The sequence below is a fragment of the Protopterus annectens genome, chromosome 7.part0 (genome assembly GCF_019279795.1).
Source record: "Protopterus annectens isolate FY-2018-M chromosome 7.part0, PAN1.0, whole genome shotgun sequence".
NCBI classification, from domain to species: Eukaryota; Metazoa; Chordata; order Ceratodontiformes; family Protopteridae; genus Protopterus; species Protopterus annectens.
In genome coordinates this window covers 481,453,202-481,470,128 of record NC_056739.1, presented here as the reverse complement: position 1 = coordinate 481,470,128, position 16,927 = coordinate 481,453,202, and the positions used below count along the sequence as shown (strand labels likewise).

Below are 16,927 nucleotides of genomic sequence, written 5' to 3'. Positions count from 1 at the left end.
GCATTACTTAAACCTGAGCACAGTGATTAATCCACCATGAGATCCTGCCTCCAGATGAAGGGAAAAAGAGGTATTTTGGTATATAAGGGATGGGTATGCTGACAGCATCTGTCTACTAGTTTATTAAGTCTAATGGAGCTTTCTCATGTGGGGAGTGTGCTAGAAAAACTATGATGCAAGATAACATGGAGATCAGCAGCCTTAGGAACTCCCTAGATGTGATCTCTGTTTGTTGCAGACGGCTTTGTAAGTACAAATGGGCCACTTTGTCCTGGTGAATGAAGGAATGCTTTGCTCAGAGTGGTGTACAGACATGCCCCAAGGGAAACTAGTTTCTTTGAAGGGTTCATGCAGGACTTTTCTTTGGTGACATGTCAGCCCCAGGTTCTTGAAGCAAATCAGAGTGATGTCCACAATCTGAAGGATGCCCTACTGGGACTCTGCCAGGGTTAGGCAGCTGTCTAAGTGGGAGTAATTCTGTATCGGTTTGTTGCTCAATAGGCAATCAATGGAGCCTGAAATGTTGTAAAGACTATAGGAGCAGTTGGTAGGCCAAAGGATAAGGAGGTGAATAGGAAATGATCTGCTGTACAGCTCAGTAATTTTCTGCACTTTCAATGGGGATAGGTATGTAACTGTCCTTCACATATACAGTGATCATCATGAGGGCACTAAAGAATTAGCAGACTTTGGAAGGTGAGCAATTTGATGTTTGGAACCTTGAGGAATTTGTTGAAAAAGGAGAGTGCTAGAATGGGTCTCTTAGGACCCTCTTTCCTTGGAAGTAGAAAGATCTTTGTGTGAAATCCTTACCCTTCCTGTCCCAGGGACCTACTTTTTGTGGTCTCTGCCTGAATGGTTTCTTAAATGTCACCATAATGAGGACCTGATGGTCCTTGGAGACTGTAATGCCTCTTAATTTTTGGTACATCAAGAAAAAGGAATCTAACCTTTTTGATATCTAGAACTTGGATCTGAAAAAAATGCATTACAGAATGGATAGTATTTTCTTTTTTCTCTAGTTTCATGTAGATTTTCTGAGTAGGTCTTCAATGAGGCATATATGATATCCATTTTAATGGAGTAGGGGACAATGTGTCTTCAGTGTCGCAGTCCTAATTTTCAGGGAATGGAATCTGGTCCACATTTACCAACTCATAAGCATCTGAGTCATGGGTATGAAAATTCTTTTGCAGAGGATCCATACTTCTGTTTTTAGAAGAGGCCCCAAACACTCCAGGTATATCAAAGTCTGGCCTCCACTTGTTCAAAAAAGACAACAATTTGGCCAGCTCACCTCAGGACTGTGTAGAGGCCCAGAAAGCAGAACAGGATGTGGCACTTCCTTGCCTAGGCTACTGCAAACTGTCAGGTATGAGTCTGTGCTTTAGTGTTTTGTGTCACTCTGAAGGCCTCAGTTCATGGACAGGAAGCCAAAACCGAAACCTTGATGTGATCACTGGGAACCTCATCTCATAAAAGAATGAAAACACCATCAGCGCAGGGATGCCTAGCTTATGAGATGATCAGTGTAATTTGCAAAAAAAAGTACTTTTATCTTCCATTATTGCAATGCATTAAATGAACTCTATCCAGCAACAGCCTTAGCTGCAATATTTCAAAGAAATATATAACCACAACAGTCTGGTAATGCAAAGCACAACCAGAGCTATACTTATTATTAATGAAGACACCAATGCACTTACTAAACCAAAACTCGATTTCCAGCGAGTTCCTAAAAATACTCAGGAGTTAGAAAAGAATGACCTGTGATGCTTTCCACCTCCACTACTTTCCTATTTAGTCTACTTCATGTAGAGTCCCCCCCCCCACTTCTATCTCACCCTGACATTAAAGGCTTTGAGTCTAAAATCAGTGCAGTAGAGAAAGCCTGGAGTGTGTTATTAGGACATAACAGCCTTTTCCTGCGTCACTGAAGTACTCAGTTATATCTTGAGCTCTAAACCACCAGAGACGACATATAATTTTGTGGTAAGACAAACCACTGTGTCCTGTTACTTAGCACTTCCCTTCACTTCATGATTAATAGGACAGCGCTGCAGGTCTGAAACAATCAGTACAGAGAACTTGAAAAACTTTGCAAACCAGCTACTTAATATCACCTGACTTTATAAATCACTTTGTAAAGACTGTAGTGCAACAGAGAACAATTTTTCCCAACAGATAACATGGTAGAAAATGGAGATCTACAACAGATCACTCCATCGGGAAACACCACACTGTAGAATAATAAATATGCTAAAAGGAAAATGCACACTGCTGACTTTAACAAAATAAAACATTCTTGGTGGGGGGGGGAGTTCCCCTCCACCCCTGACCCTGCATCTGAAAAGCATGGGAATAATGAAACATTCTTAGTGTCACAGTTCCTTGATCTTGGTTAATTTTAATGGCAAGTTTTGACACACACACACACACACACACACACACACACACACACACACACACACACACACACACACACACACAATTAAATATGACACAGTAATCTCTTTTTGAGATTACTTTGTGTGTTCATACCCTGGTAACCTGAAATTGCATGATGTCTGATTAAAGACTTAGTTTCACGGAATTTAAATCCAAGCCCTTAAAACTCAGTAAAATCCCACTTTCCTAAATGGTGGATGACCCTCACATCACAACATTCTAGGAAGTTCTTTTGCTGATATACTACATTAATCTCTAAAGTTGGCAGACTGTTAACTTTATATTCACAGTTGTCATTCTTTTAACTGGATGCTGAATTTGCTAACTGCTTAATGCTTAGGAAACAAACATGACAGCTGAATAACTTAACAAGTGTGTGACTCAGTAAAGTCACGTGCAGAGTGTCATGTCAATGAATGGAATTTATGAAGGAGTCCGTTTCCTGAAGGGAAAATGACTGGTCTGAATTGGGATAACAGAATAAATACACAAAATAAATATCTCAAAGTGAATGGTAGCATTATAAGAACAAGAGGCCTGCCAAGCAGTTGCAATACATCCCATCCAAAGTCTCTGCATTTTTAACTCAGTCATGACAGGAATGGCCATTATCTACAGTGAATAAGGCATCACGGTAACAGCTCACAGCTGAACGTGGGTGTGGACAAAAATGGCAATTTTCAATAGATTTATCCCATAAATATCAATATATTTTTACTGTACTGCTTCAAGTATAAAGATAGAAAAAACAAATATGTGATGGTTGCTTGTAGCTGGATCTGATAAACAAGCAAAAATCAAATATATTCATACAAGCTGACAATCTATATTGTTGACCTGCACTGGATCAAACCCAGCTCATCAAAATTCAGATTGCTGAAACCCTAGGATGGTGTTAAAAGATCCAGAGTTGATCAAAACAGCACTGAAGAAATGAATACATTTAAACAGAAAATGAAATTGCAAAGCTAGGAGGTTGCATTTATCTAATGTGTGTGTTAGAACCTTACCAATTGTAATTAGTGTCACTTCAGTACTTCAACACATTATTTCTATGAAGCAGCTGCATGTATAGGGGCACTGCAAATGCTGATGTGTGGTACAAAAGGTCAGTGATCTTACCTTCTCCACTTGTCAGAGGTGTAATTAGCTAATTTAATGCCTGGTGCTATCCACCATATAATGACTCTCTATCGACTTTATGCTGAGGAGCGAAATAAAAAAAAAATTAAAAACAGCTCTTTCTAATTTTATGACTACAGCAAACCAGTTCCTACATTTGCAGCAGCTTGCTGTAAATTATACCACTTGAAGCGTTTCAGTCTTGACCGCAAAAGTAGCCTCAGCATTTACTCCTGTACTGGTTTTTAGAAATTCCAGTACGGAAATGGGTAACACTATTGCATTTATGACTGAACAGCATCTGCTGATGTGCCCCTGGGGCAGCTGCCCATTTCACCCCACCCTAGCTATGCCTCTGCCAGTTGTGGTAGAAAAGCATATTGAAATGTATCTGAAAAATACCAGCTGCTGCACATAAGCACAGCTAAGACAGAATGATCATACAATACAGTTTAAGAGAAAACACAGGAATTTGCCAAAATTATAAAATTTAATTCAGTCTTACAATTTCACAGGTTTTCAGTATATTCACTCCAAAAGTTCAAAACTGATAGTTTACTTACATAAGTACTTGAGACTAAGTACTTTTACAAAGTATAAGCTAAGGACCAGAGAAGAAAAGCTTTGTACTATAAGGTGGCAATTGCTTAAGAGTATACATTATAAATGTATCAATAGTACAAAATTAGAGAAAGAAAGAAAAAAATTATATCAATTCTAAAGGTTTCACACTAGATTTATGTATGCCTCCCTAAAAAAATAGATATTTTAGGAATATCTTGAAAAAGGTCTCTGTTTCACTTGTCCAGAACACAAAAGGTAATAAGTTTTACAAGGAAAGTGCTAAATTCATAAAGAAGTGCCAAAGCGCTGTTTCTAACTCAATCTACTAAAGTATGCATGTCTTGTGAGAGTTTTTTGTTCTATGTAATACATTGTGTAAGTAAGGGTATCAGAGGAGGACTCAAACAACCATCAATAGCATCCTGAATATAAATGGAAGGTTCTTTTAGATGCCTGGTATTTTCCAGGGATGAAGAGCACAGTTAAAGTGTTAAAAAAACAGGCCTTTGAACCACTGATTACAATATCTACTCATACTTTTGCAACATGTCAAATTACTGACATGATACATTCTTTTTTATAACTTATGATTGGTTTGACATTAAGGAAAGCACTTTAAAAGCAGACGGTAACTCCAAAATATTTTATAAGCCAGGATACTATGAAGATATCAAAGTGTTTCCTTGTCATATGTATAACCTGATTTTATAATAAAATGAATTGCTCTGCTTTTTTTCTTCTAGGATTTAAGTCAGTGCAAACTGCAACATGTAAGCATTTATAGGTTCAATTTATTTTAAATTGTATTTTTACAGTAATCATCAAATTATTCTCAAAACTATCTGCTTCATCTAATTCAGAATAATGAAAGATCCAAAGGTCATCTTGCCACTCATCAAGTACAAGGCAGATCAATTGATCTGTAAAGGAAGTCAGTCTACTGCAAGATACCAAAACAAATAAACATAAATAAATAAATAAATAAATAAAAATAAAATAAAACAAAACAAAAACACACTCAACTGCACAAACACTTAAGGCAATTTCAGGGACCACCAATTTATCTACAGCATGTTTGTGGGTTGTTAGAAAAAAAATCATCTAGTGAAAACCCTCATGGACACTGGAAGGACTTGTAGACTTTGCACAGAAGGCACTGCAGGCAAGAACCAAACCACAGATGCAGACCCTATGAGATATTAAATCTAAAACATGTTAGATTTAATATGATGCAGAACCTATGAGATATTAAATCTAAAACATGTTAGATTTAATATGATGCAGAACCTATGAGATATTAAATCTAAAACATGTTATGAATTTCATAAAGCAGTTAAGCAACTGTAAGACAAATTGAAACATGAGAAAATATGGCATGTGACCAAAACTGGCCATCAGTTAAGCAAAAACAGAATTAAAACAAACTTAGTAAAACAAATGTTTAAATACTTCCAATCAACATTTAAAGCATGAGAACAAACAAAATGCTGAATTAACTGTACTACAATTTTATAGTTCAGAAGATTTTCATTAACTGCCCTTTGCACATACTTAAGAATCATTACTTTGTCTTTAAATCTATAAATTATATCCCAAGAAACAGACTCTTATTCAGTGGAATCCACACAGACCCTCAAGTTTGCCTAAAAAATCTAGATGACCCAGTTTCTTGATTATTTCTGAAAACTGCTAGCGTCTTAGAATTCGGATTGACCACGGCATTTCCTCACCATCTGCTGAAGGCAGCATCATGATCACAGAGAAACTCATCAAAGCACAGATGAGCATAAAAAGCAATGAATTTAGGCCAAAACAGGCATGAATTTCAAATTTGCCCTCAGTGCAATGTTGTAAAATAACCTTGAGCAGATATATAAGCAGGGTAACGAGTGATTATGTTATGTTGGCACCTTCTACTTAAATGTTAGCTGAGGGGTTGCAGCATTAATGTGCCGATAATTAATCACTGGGGAGACAAAGAAAGGAAACCTGAATTTTTATTTTTTACTATTTTTCTGTTCATTATTTTCATTTTTGGAAGGAGGGTGTTTTTAAACAAGGCAAAAAAACAACTTTGCTTTCAGAGAGTTGATAGCGAAAGGCTGCACATTTGCCAGTGACTCTACTGGGACAACTGATACTGTAGTGACTAGTGCTGCCAGAAAGGACTCAATTTTGATGTGGATAGAGATTTTTTTTATTTATATTAAAACATGACCTTATGATTTGAGAAGTAGAATATTATTTGTTTTGGGGAATACATTTCAAGTACCCTAATTTTCAGGGACATTCCCGATTTTGAAGGGTTGCTCTCTTCCTCATAAAACTGGTGAGCTTCCGAAAGAATATGGTGGATTACAGTAAATAAAAGACAGCAGTCTTTTTTTTTTTTTTCAGAAAAAGTGTACTAGTTTTCAGTTGTCTTATTCTTAGTCTTCAGAAGTGTCTGACTTGGGTGAGGCCTTTGTCCATGATTCTGGATACAAAGGGTTGAGAGCTATGTTTTAGGGTATAATGCTTAGGGACTGGACATCCTGCAGCATCTTTATAAAATGCTACGGTTTTATGTTAGGGTAAGAAATGTCAGTTGGTGGCAGGGGAAATAATTTTGTTTTAACTGTAATAAAATGTTACTTTTCATTTTCAAGGAGTGGTTTTAGGAGTTAACCAGATCCCTAGTCTGTAGAGTCAAGGAGTGTAATGCAAACAGCTTTCCTGTCAATGCTCTGAACAGAGTACCACGGCATCATTTATTGCAAAAGTACACTCCTTTGATGATAATTCCGTAGGAACACAAGCTGCAATCCACTCTATTCTTTGTCACTGGTGAAACAGCCAGCGGCTAAGGAGTGGACAAATGGAACATTGGTAAGTGTCTCTAAATCTTGTAATGAACTTCCCATTGGTGAAAGTTACAAAGATTAATACTAAGACCCACTCAGGCAAACCAATGTGTTGACTGTCCATATGAAAAAGACAGCTGTAAAAGATATGTAACTGGTGAATACAAGTATATCTCTACTACATCAAATATTCAGAAACTGATTGGTCAGATCACCATATCAGAAATTTTAAGTGTTTGAGAAAATGCAAAACATTCTGCATATAGAGGTATTTCGTAAAACTAACTATTTGATTTTAACAACCAAAAACAACAATGATTTCCAGATATATCTTACTTTTACATATCTAAACTTCATTAATGCAGTTTTGCTTCAACCCTTTCACACTGGAAATGACAGCCTAACACCAGTACATAAAACATGCATACAGTTACTTCACATTAGAGAAAACAGCTTCTGACAGACTTGGCCATCTATGGAGATTTATATTAAATAGTCGACTAGCCACATCATTGGTGCATAAAACACTGAACACAAAACAGTGAACATCCAAAACACTGAAACCAAACTGACAAACAAAAAAACACTATAAAACAAATTTGTAATCTCTCCTGCACCCTCCATATGCCCCCCACTTCTCCAGTTAATTACATATAGCAAGTCCGAGAGCGAACTACAGCTGAGAAAGAGCAAAACCCCACTCCCTGTACCATGATCTGACAAACAGTTACTGCACATTGTGATTTTCTGATGTTCCTGTTTTTGTTTTCGATGTTTTGTGCATCGACTATTTGACCAGTCGACATATTAAGGTAGACCCATCTATGGTGTGTTCTGCCATTCATGCATTAGGCCAGGTTTATGGCTACATTTGGTTTACTGCACTGTGTCTGTAGTTGAATTAATGCAAGACAGTATACAACAGCAGTTCCATATATGACAAAGGCTTACCTGGACATTTGCAGCTTGTGACCTGGGCACTACAAATGGCAGTTCATCAGCAGTGCTGTGAGACTTTGGCAGCAGATACGGGTAAAAAGTGCTTTTGTACTTGTTCTTAATGGTCTAGGAAAAACAGACAATAAAAGATTAGCATGCAGACACAACAGTTTTAAATGTAGAAAATTCTTGCCACATGCTACGACTTCAAAAATTCTACTATATATAAAATGTTTACAATACATACCGAATGCAATCTAAAAACTGAAGTCCATTTCTGGAAATATGACACTATGGACTAGAGAAAGAACCCTCCAATGCAGGGTGCAAAGTCTGACTTTTGTATTATGTACTTTATGTGTGCCGGTTTCACACTGATCAATAGGCAAACTTGGCTTTGTGGAATGACTACAGTTTTATCAACTTAGGGTTTAGCATACATTATTAACGGGCACTAAATATAATCATGAAACAGGAAATGCCACTGCAGTGCAACTTCAACATTTCCTGCATATTAATGACAATATTTCTTGCCTATCAATGACCTCACTTTCTATCTCCATAGCTTTCTAAATGGCTGCTGCTGCTTTGAGTTTTATACTGATAAACTGGGAGTCAATATCTCAGTATTCCTGATACAAAGTGTTTATTCCGGGAACAAATCGAAAAGCATGTCTGATGAGCTGTTTCAGTCCCAGTGGCCTTTACAATAGTTGCACTTTGCTTACTTTCTAAACCATAACTTCACTATCTTCTTTAGGTTCCTTCAATGTACATCTCTCCAGCTCAGTGTACTGGCATATTACATTTACTACCCTTGGACCATGTGGTGGACAAAAGGAGAAATGGACACCTTTCTGTTCTTCACTACTTGCAAAAACGTCCATCAAGAGTTGGCAATTGCTTTGCAAGTTTATTGTGAAGGCACAGACAGCTGACAGACTCACTGTGGCATTCTTTCACAAGTTCTTTACTCCTTAAAGATGGAGGTGTGATAAGGGATATGATGCATGTGCAGACAAATTATGTTCCTGCAGCTATTCTCCACCACTCCCTTCCATACAGCTCTTGTGCACTACAATTCCAACTGCAAGTGACATAACTTCAGAAAAAGGCAGGGAAATCTTTTGTATTCCTGCAGGTAAAACAGCATTCTTCAGTACGTTCAGTTTCTAGTTCTATACCCCTACCATTTGGCTACTCTCTTGCCTGGCCTTAGTACTGAACCTTTGTAAGCAGTGATATGGTGGGTGACTCAGTTGCAGTATGAATAGTGAAATGCAGCTTTTAAAAAACAACTTCAGACATGTCTGAGAAGACCAAAAGCAAGCTCGTATACCTTTATTACTAGGTTTGCCTTAATTAAAGCTTGGTTATGCTGCTAGGACAATGTATGGTAAAATGCTGACTGAGACAGAGATAATGAACATTTCAGGTATTTCTCATTTTCTTTGTGCTGTGAGGGGGTCAGAATTCATTATAACCCTGGTACGTAACACATGCTATGAGCTGCTTTCTTGTTACTACGATATATGGCAGCCTGCACTGAAGGTGGTACGGATACTTGTACATTACACAATGTTTACACTCCACACACAAGTTCAAATTTACTGGTGTGGTTATTAAGCAAAGTACTGCACAACAAAATTTAATAAATTAGGAATGAAGATGTTAAGATTCAGCAATTAACACCTAAAAACACTAATACAAGTTATAGCATGAGATAAAAAATGTGAAGGTTAAACTAGCAAACTTTGAGAGACCTCTTAAAAATGACCAGCTTGGGAAGAGTCCGTCCCACAGCCACTTGATAGGAGGTTCCATAGGTGTGGTGCCTGAAATTGAGTGCATCTACCCATATCTATGGAACTTCAACAACCCCAGCAAGGTGGAGTGCAGTGGCCTTGTCAGCCTGTAAGGAACCAAAGTTTTTTTTTTTTCTTCTTCGCATAAGCTGAAACTGGACCCAGGTCATGTACAGGTAAGTACACTAATGCCAGAACTTGAAAGATGATTCAAAACCATCACTGTGATCAGTACAGATGTTGCAGAACTGCAGGTGCTGCATAACTATTACATATTTCCATCAGGATGTGCTTTGCTGGTATTAGGACAGGAGCATGAAGCTCGACATGAAGGTGGTCCATCCCTGTCTGTGTATATATTCAGGGAATAACACTACTCTTACTCTCGCTCTTTGCAGGCTGGCTAAGAAAGTGTGGGAGTTAGAGTGTCAATCAGGCACGTGGATCAAGGCATCCTACATCACATCCTAAAGTAAAACTGCCTGGTTGATCAGTTGATCAGAATACAAGATCCTTACACATAAATTATATTCAGTCGTGTATGCCTGGTATTAGTCCACAGGTAGGGTATACAAAAACAGATATTTTTGCTTCTCAGACCAATGTATATTTCAACAAATTCTGCTCTACAATGCCTCACAGGGAAAGGAGGGTAGTAGCTGTACACTTCCTTCCACCAGGCAAGTCTGTTTCTATATGCTTACCCTCTGATCCCCCTACTCCCCAGGGTGATACAATTCGTAGAGGAAGAGGAAACAAGGATGATTTAAATAACACCTACATGGTCCAGACAGCATCGGTTCTCTCTCCTAGTAGAAATGGCAAGGGAAAAATCTTTCATTCTGCCTTGGCATGTGAAAAATTTTTTTACTTAGCTCATGGGATACCTTGACACCCCCAAAGCTGTGGACATTAAAACTGACAGCATGGATAATGTAATCCTGCTGCCCTTTAGGCACCTATTCTCAGATGAAATGTTTACTGTAATGCTGGAGGCTAGGAATCCTGCTACAAATGAAACCTTACCCCGCTAAATGGAAAAGGTTCTTCCAGTGGTACCAGAGGAGGCATATGGATGTCAGCCTTGTCCCAGTGGCACTGATTCAGGAGTATCTGTCAGACCTGAACAAGTTAAGACTAGCTTATGCCTTGGTAAAGGTACATCTTTCAGAGACGTCAGACTGCATTCCTATAAATCTGCTTTGGTCTAACTGCTGACGATTAAACAGTCATTGAAGGGGATACTACACTTGAGACTGCCTTGGAAGGATGTAAATTTTCTATGGGACTTGAAACGTTTTCTGAACAAACTGGCACAGGCCCCTTTAAACCTGCTGCATCAGCTCACCGCATATTCCTGAGATGGAAGACCATCCTTCTCCTTGCCATTAAATCAACAATCACTTCCTGCATGCTTACAGTCACTGAGCTGTCCCTCATCCCATCTATGTAGTTACCTGTGTTCTTTCTAACCTACAAAAGTTGCAGCACCAAGAAATCAATCAATCTGGGACAGGAATATGATATATAGGAACTTGAGCAGGAGGGAGTTTATAAATATTCGGGAACTGATGAAAGATCGGCAAAAAAAAATGAACAAATGCAAATAAAACTCATTTGGGAATACTTCAGAAGACTAAAACTAATACAGATAACAGCCTTGACATCTAGGAATAAAGTCCAAGCTATAATCCAATTTGTTCTTCCTGTTCTTATAGTTTTGGTGTGACTGACTGGCCCCAAAAGGTACTGGATCATTTGGACAAAAACATGCTTTGGCTTATCAAATGATATATAAAAAAATCAGTGGTATACCTTGATTATATATTCCTTTTTCTGATGGAAATATGTTCCTCCTAGAAATTGATTACATATATAGATCTGCACTTGTGGGACAACATGCATATATGCTGACCTCATCAGATCCAAATATTGTGAACGTTTTAAACCTTGAAGAGAGGAAGTCTAAGATGACCTGTTTGCTTAGTTTAGTAGATGCATTCCAGTGACAAGCAGGAATGGAAATCAAACCAGAAGAAGATAAAATATCAGATAGCAACTGAATCTGCCAAAAATACAAAAGAAAGAATATAAGCAGAAAGCTCAGATGAGAAGGAAGGAAATCTGTAAAAATCATAAATATAGTGGCAAGTACTTTACCCCCCTCTCACCCCTAAAAGGCCCATCTCTATATCGGAAAAATGCAAAGTTCCTGTAATCACGGCTACACAGGTAAAAACCTCACTCTCCAAAACCAAGAACACAGCATCCATGGGACCTGACAACATCCCAGGCTGCCTTCTACATGAACTACAGAATGAACTGGCATCCAACCTAAGTACCATGTTCAGTCATAGCCTCACCCCAGGCTTTGTGCCCATTGAATGGCGCATCGCAATGGTTATCCCACTCCACAAAGGGGGAGTCACGACAGACCCTGGGAACTACCACCCCATTAGCCTGACGAGCCTGGTCTGCAAGTCCATGGAACTCATAAACAAAGACATTGGAGATTTCCAAACTCTGGACCCCACACAGTTTTGGTTTGTAAAAGGCAGATCATGTCTCCTAAACCTGACAGACTTCTTTGAAGCAGCCACCAAAGCCATAGATGAGGGTAAGGTGGGTCACACATCCTATCTAGATCTCGCCAAGACGTTTAACACCATCCCCCACTCTGGAATTATAGATAAACTCACTAAACTAGGTATAAATCCCTATGTCACAAGATGGGTTGCTAACTGGCTTACTGACAGAACCCACACTGTGAAAGTAGCAGACTCCAAATCAGACTTCAGACCAGTGACACGTGGAGTACCACAGGGTCACTGGTTCAGTCCTGGGTCCTCTCCTGTTTGGTATCTACTTCTCTGAAGTACAGGCTAACACAGAAGGTCTTTGGCTAACTAAGTTCACAGATGACTGCAAACTAGGAGCCATAATCGAAACTCCTAACGATGTGGACATCCTACAATAGGGCCTCACTGAGACAGATGCCTGGTGTCAAAGCCATGGCCTCAAGCTCAATGCCAAAAAGTGCATTGTCATCCCCTTTAGTAAAAACTCTGTACCCATGAACTACCACATAGGTGGTAGTCTACTTAACACCGAAAATGTGATGAGACCTTGGGACACAGGTGGACAGTAGTCTCTCCTTTGATAATCACATCGCCACAGTGGTCAGGAAATCCTTCGACGTGGCACACCTCATCACAAAAGGTTTCTCATCCAGAAAGAAAGAGGTCACTGTTCCCCTCTACTCATCACTCATTAGACCCATTATAGAGTACAATGCCCCTTTTGGTATGTACCTCACAAGACATCTGCAACAACTGGAAAGGCCGCAGAAATACCTCGCAAAGAGGATTACTGGTCTCAAAAACTTCCAGCTTTACTCCATCGCAAATCGCCTACTCAGAGGCAATCTCTGCCCAACATACAAAGCTATGTCAATCCCAGAGCTGTTGGACATGCTCCACTTAAAGAAATCCCAATCCCTCTGAGCTACACGCTCTAGTGACCTAAACCTTGTCACCACAATAAACAGAATATGCTGGAGGGATAGATTCCTACCCCAGAGACTTCTCATGCTCTGGAACAGACTACCTAACTATGTCAAACAGAGCTCCTCATTAGCACTCCAAGAATAGTCTTGATGATTGGATGGGAAATAAGAAATTCACCCCAGGGATCACTTCTATGGCTCTACTTGACAGGGGCACAGGAAAATAATTTTCTTGGGTGGCGAAAGCCAGGGTACCTTTTTGGCTAGGCTTATATAGGCCCTATGGCCAATAGCCTAGTACCTACCTATGAACCTATGAACAACCTCATGTTGATCAGGATTTGACACATGAATGTTAAGGAGTGGTAAGTTGAAACCAAAAGATGAAAGGCTGATAATGGCTGCCCAATACAGTGGACTACATACACATTGGTTTACAAAGTCCAATGAACATCTGTGAGAGAGAGAGAGAGAAACAAATATAGATTTTGTAAAAAAGAATACAAAACAGTGGCACATCATCTTTCTGGGTATGACACAGTCATGGCAGAGGGTCTGTACACTGAAAGCCACAATAATGTGGCAAGAATGTTGCACTCGGGATTGTGCAAATACTACATTACAGATGAGAATCACTGCAAACATGATCCACAAAACAATAGAGAATGATGAAGTGTACATCACATCAGACCAGCCATTACCAACAGTTCAAAAAAATAGATGAGAGAAACCTGGATATAGTAAATCATGAAAAAAATGACAAAAGTAGCAATGATCACCAAAACTGCTACACCTAATGATTATAGTATCTTACATACAGAGAGACACAAAGTCATAAAATATCAGGATTTTCCACACAGAAACAAGAGCAATGTGGAAGAAATACCTATATAGTTCCATTAGTAGTAGGAGCAATGGATCTAATAAAAAAGACACTACAGTAGATATGCTACTAGCACACTTACCCCCGTATGAATTACAGGAGGAGGCAATTCTGAGCACATTGTGGGTGCTGCAAAGAGCATTTTTGGCTAACATCAGTGACTAAACAATACAATTTCATGAACTATAATAATACCCTGACTTAGGAATGAGGTAAACTCCTGACATGGTATTAAAAACACAGAAGACTTGGAGAAGTTAAACCAAGTGCTACAACTGATATTATAATATACCCAAGAGTGAGGTGACTATCCAAGCCATTATGAAAGCTACTATTTAGTCCTTGGTACACACATTTTCTCCACTTTCTAAATTAGACTCCACATCCAGAGGTACGGTTGGTTTCACCATGGACTTTCTTCAGGGTCTCCAGCAGCCTATGTCAGGGATTGTACCACCACCCAGATACCAATAGCTCTTGAAATCATTCCAAAGCTATGGTTACTGCAATAGTAACCCATACTAAGAGCAAACTATAAATGTTTAAGTAATCTACCCTAATACTAGTTCTCTGTGCAGGATCATTGTTGCAGTTCTACTTCTCAACTATTTTCCCAACTTTTTTTGCATTTGGGGATCCTAGTGCAGGGTGGGTACCATTTGACCTTCAACCCCTTTTCTTTTTCTCTCCAAATCTGCCTTTTTATTTAATTATATTGATTTCCCTTTAATAATTGGGATAGTCAGACTTTGGGGGAACAAAACTTTTCAGCAGATTCCCAGGAAGAAAAGGTCAATGGTACATTAGTACATACTTTTAATGTATATTTTTGTCAGTTACTGTAACACAGGATAGTGTAAAAATAATAGCACGCAAAAACTGACAAATGCACGTTGCTAGAATTGCACAGTATGGTAAAATGCACCAAGGATGACAGTACTACTAGGTAATTTTTAAAGAAATTCTTGAGTCTGGGAACTTGCAAGAGAGGCTTAATTCGGAGAATCTTCTAGTCTCTTGAGAAAATAGCTCCATGAGGTAAGTTGAGGCAGGACCTCCCCCTGGAGTCATAATGGCAGTTTCTGCCTTTAGCTTCATGGCAAGAAAGAACTAAGGATGGCATAAGGAATATCGCACACATACTGGTAATGTGCTGATGGCTCAGGGATGTGGATATCTGCCCATCTGGGACGGGGAAGGGTTCTAAACTCTGATAGTCTGGCTCTTAGTCTGACCTTCTTCAAAAGAAGTCCCAAAAGTCGTGATTACTGAACTAGTGACCCTATGTAAACAACTATTACAGTAACTTCATTAGATAATGTACTCCCCCTGCCCTCAAGGACCTTTTCTTCATCGGTATCTACTGCCTTGCCTTTTACACATCCCCAATATACATCCCTTTACCACTGCAATTGTTCTTTTGCTGTGTCCCGAATGTAGATATTGTTACTTTGCAGTTGCTGTCTATTGTTGACATTCTTTTTGCTATACTTACAATGTTTACATCACCCTGTGCAACTAACTCAATATTTTACATGGGCTTCCTTCTGGCCTTTCAAAGTATCATCCTCAATTTCTCCCCTTCACCGTCTCCCATTTTTCTTGTTCTCTTATCCTACATTTTTGCCCATTTTTAGTGTATTTTTCTAGTTCTGCTTTGAAAATGTCTTAGCCAACCAGACTTAGATTTAAGAGAGTCGCAGCATGTGTTCCCTTTTCACTTACTCTTCCATAGCCCTGCATGAGGCCCTTAGCCACTCAGTGAGATATAATTATTCCTTCTTTCCTTGTCCTATTTACACACAACATGGCTCTGGTAATGTATCACATAAGGCAACCTATTTCCCTGCTAAGCTCCCTTCGTTCTGTTAGGCTGTATTGTACTGTCCTATCAAAGTTCTACCAATACCCACATAATTTATCTTCATATGCACAAACTAGGCCCATTGCAATATTTCCTTACTACTTTTAATAATTATTCATTTAATTTGTCCATAATGAATCCAGACAAGCTCTTCATCCAGACATCTCTTCTCTCCCCTCCTGCCTATTGAATCCATGCTTGTAATAGATCTTCAGTATAAGTACACCAGTTGCTCCATCAGCAAAAAGTTCCATTCAGATATGAGGCATCTGCTTCCCTCTCTCCCTCAAGCAGGGGGGAGATATTCATACTCACTGGAATACCAGTAAACACATTTATGACTAAATATGCAGACAGATCTTGTTAGCTTTCTCCATTAGAGCCCACTCACTATACTTACACATTCTGGAACTGTTGTGAAATGTTGTGCAGGTATCATTAGAAATGCTACACTCCATAAAAACAGTCTGGCTTCCTGAGACTTGGAATATGAGAGTTTGGTTCCAGTAAGGAACTAGAAAACTACTCTGCTGGGTCTCTATACCCGGTGGCATGACAACAAGCCTTAGAGAATCTAATTGCGTAAGAACTATGCAACATTTCTGGCCATCTGAAACCACTTCAGTCTTCCATCCAAACCGATCCTTCATTTTGCACTACCGCCAAATGACATCTTCTGGTGGTAATGGAGAGGAAAAGGTGTCTTCTGTGACAATTTCACAGCCTGGGGAAAAACACATCTGACAAGAAGAAGAAAGGGATTTCTCCTCTAAGTATTAGGATTCCCACTCCCACAAGGGGAAGTGTTTCCTTTTCCTGTTTTCAGGTAGGATCTCTAACACTGGTGGTTGATCTGGTTTTAATTGTAGGATGTATAAAAAAAAATTAAGTCTTGAGCTATCCTATTCCAATCCTGGATGGTAACCTTGGAGATGGTAGGACTCATCCATGGTC

At 39.0% G+C, this 16,927-nt stretch overlaps 1 protein-coding gene across 3 annotated transcripts in view; it reads right to left on the bottom strand.

Annotated features, from left to right (window-relative positions):
- Positions 1-16,927, bottom strand: part of PLD2 (phospholipase D2) — a 716,894-nt gene that overhangs the window by 205,626 nt on the left and 494,341 nt on the right. For all 3 annotated transcript variants that reach the window (XM_044077075.1, XM_044077076.1, XM_044077077.1), the window contains exon 17: positions 7,929-8,042. In XM_044077075.1, coding sequence (XP_043933010.1) covers positions 7,929-8,042 — 114 coding nt within the window. The remainder of the gene's footprint in view (positions 1-7,928; positions 8,043-16,927) is intronic.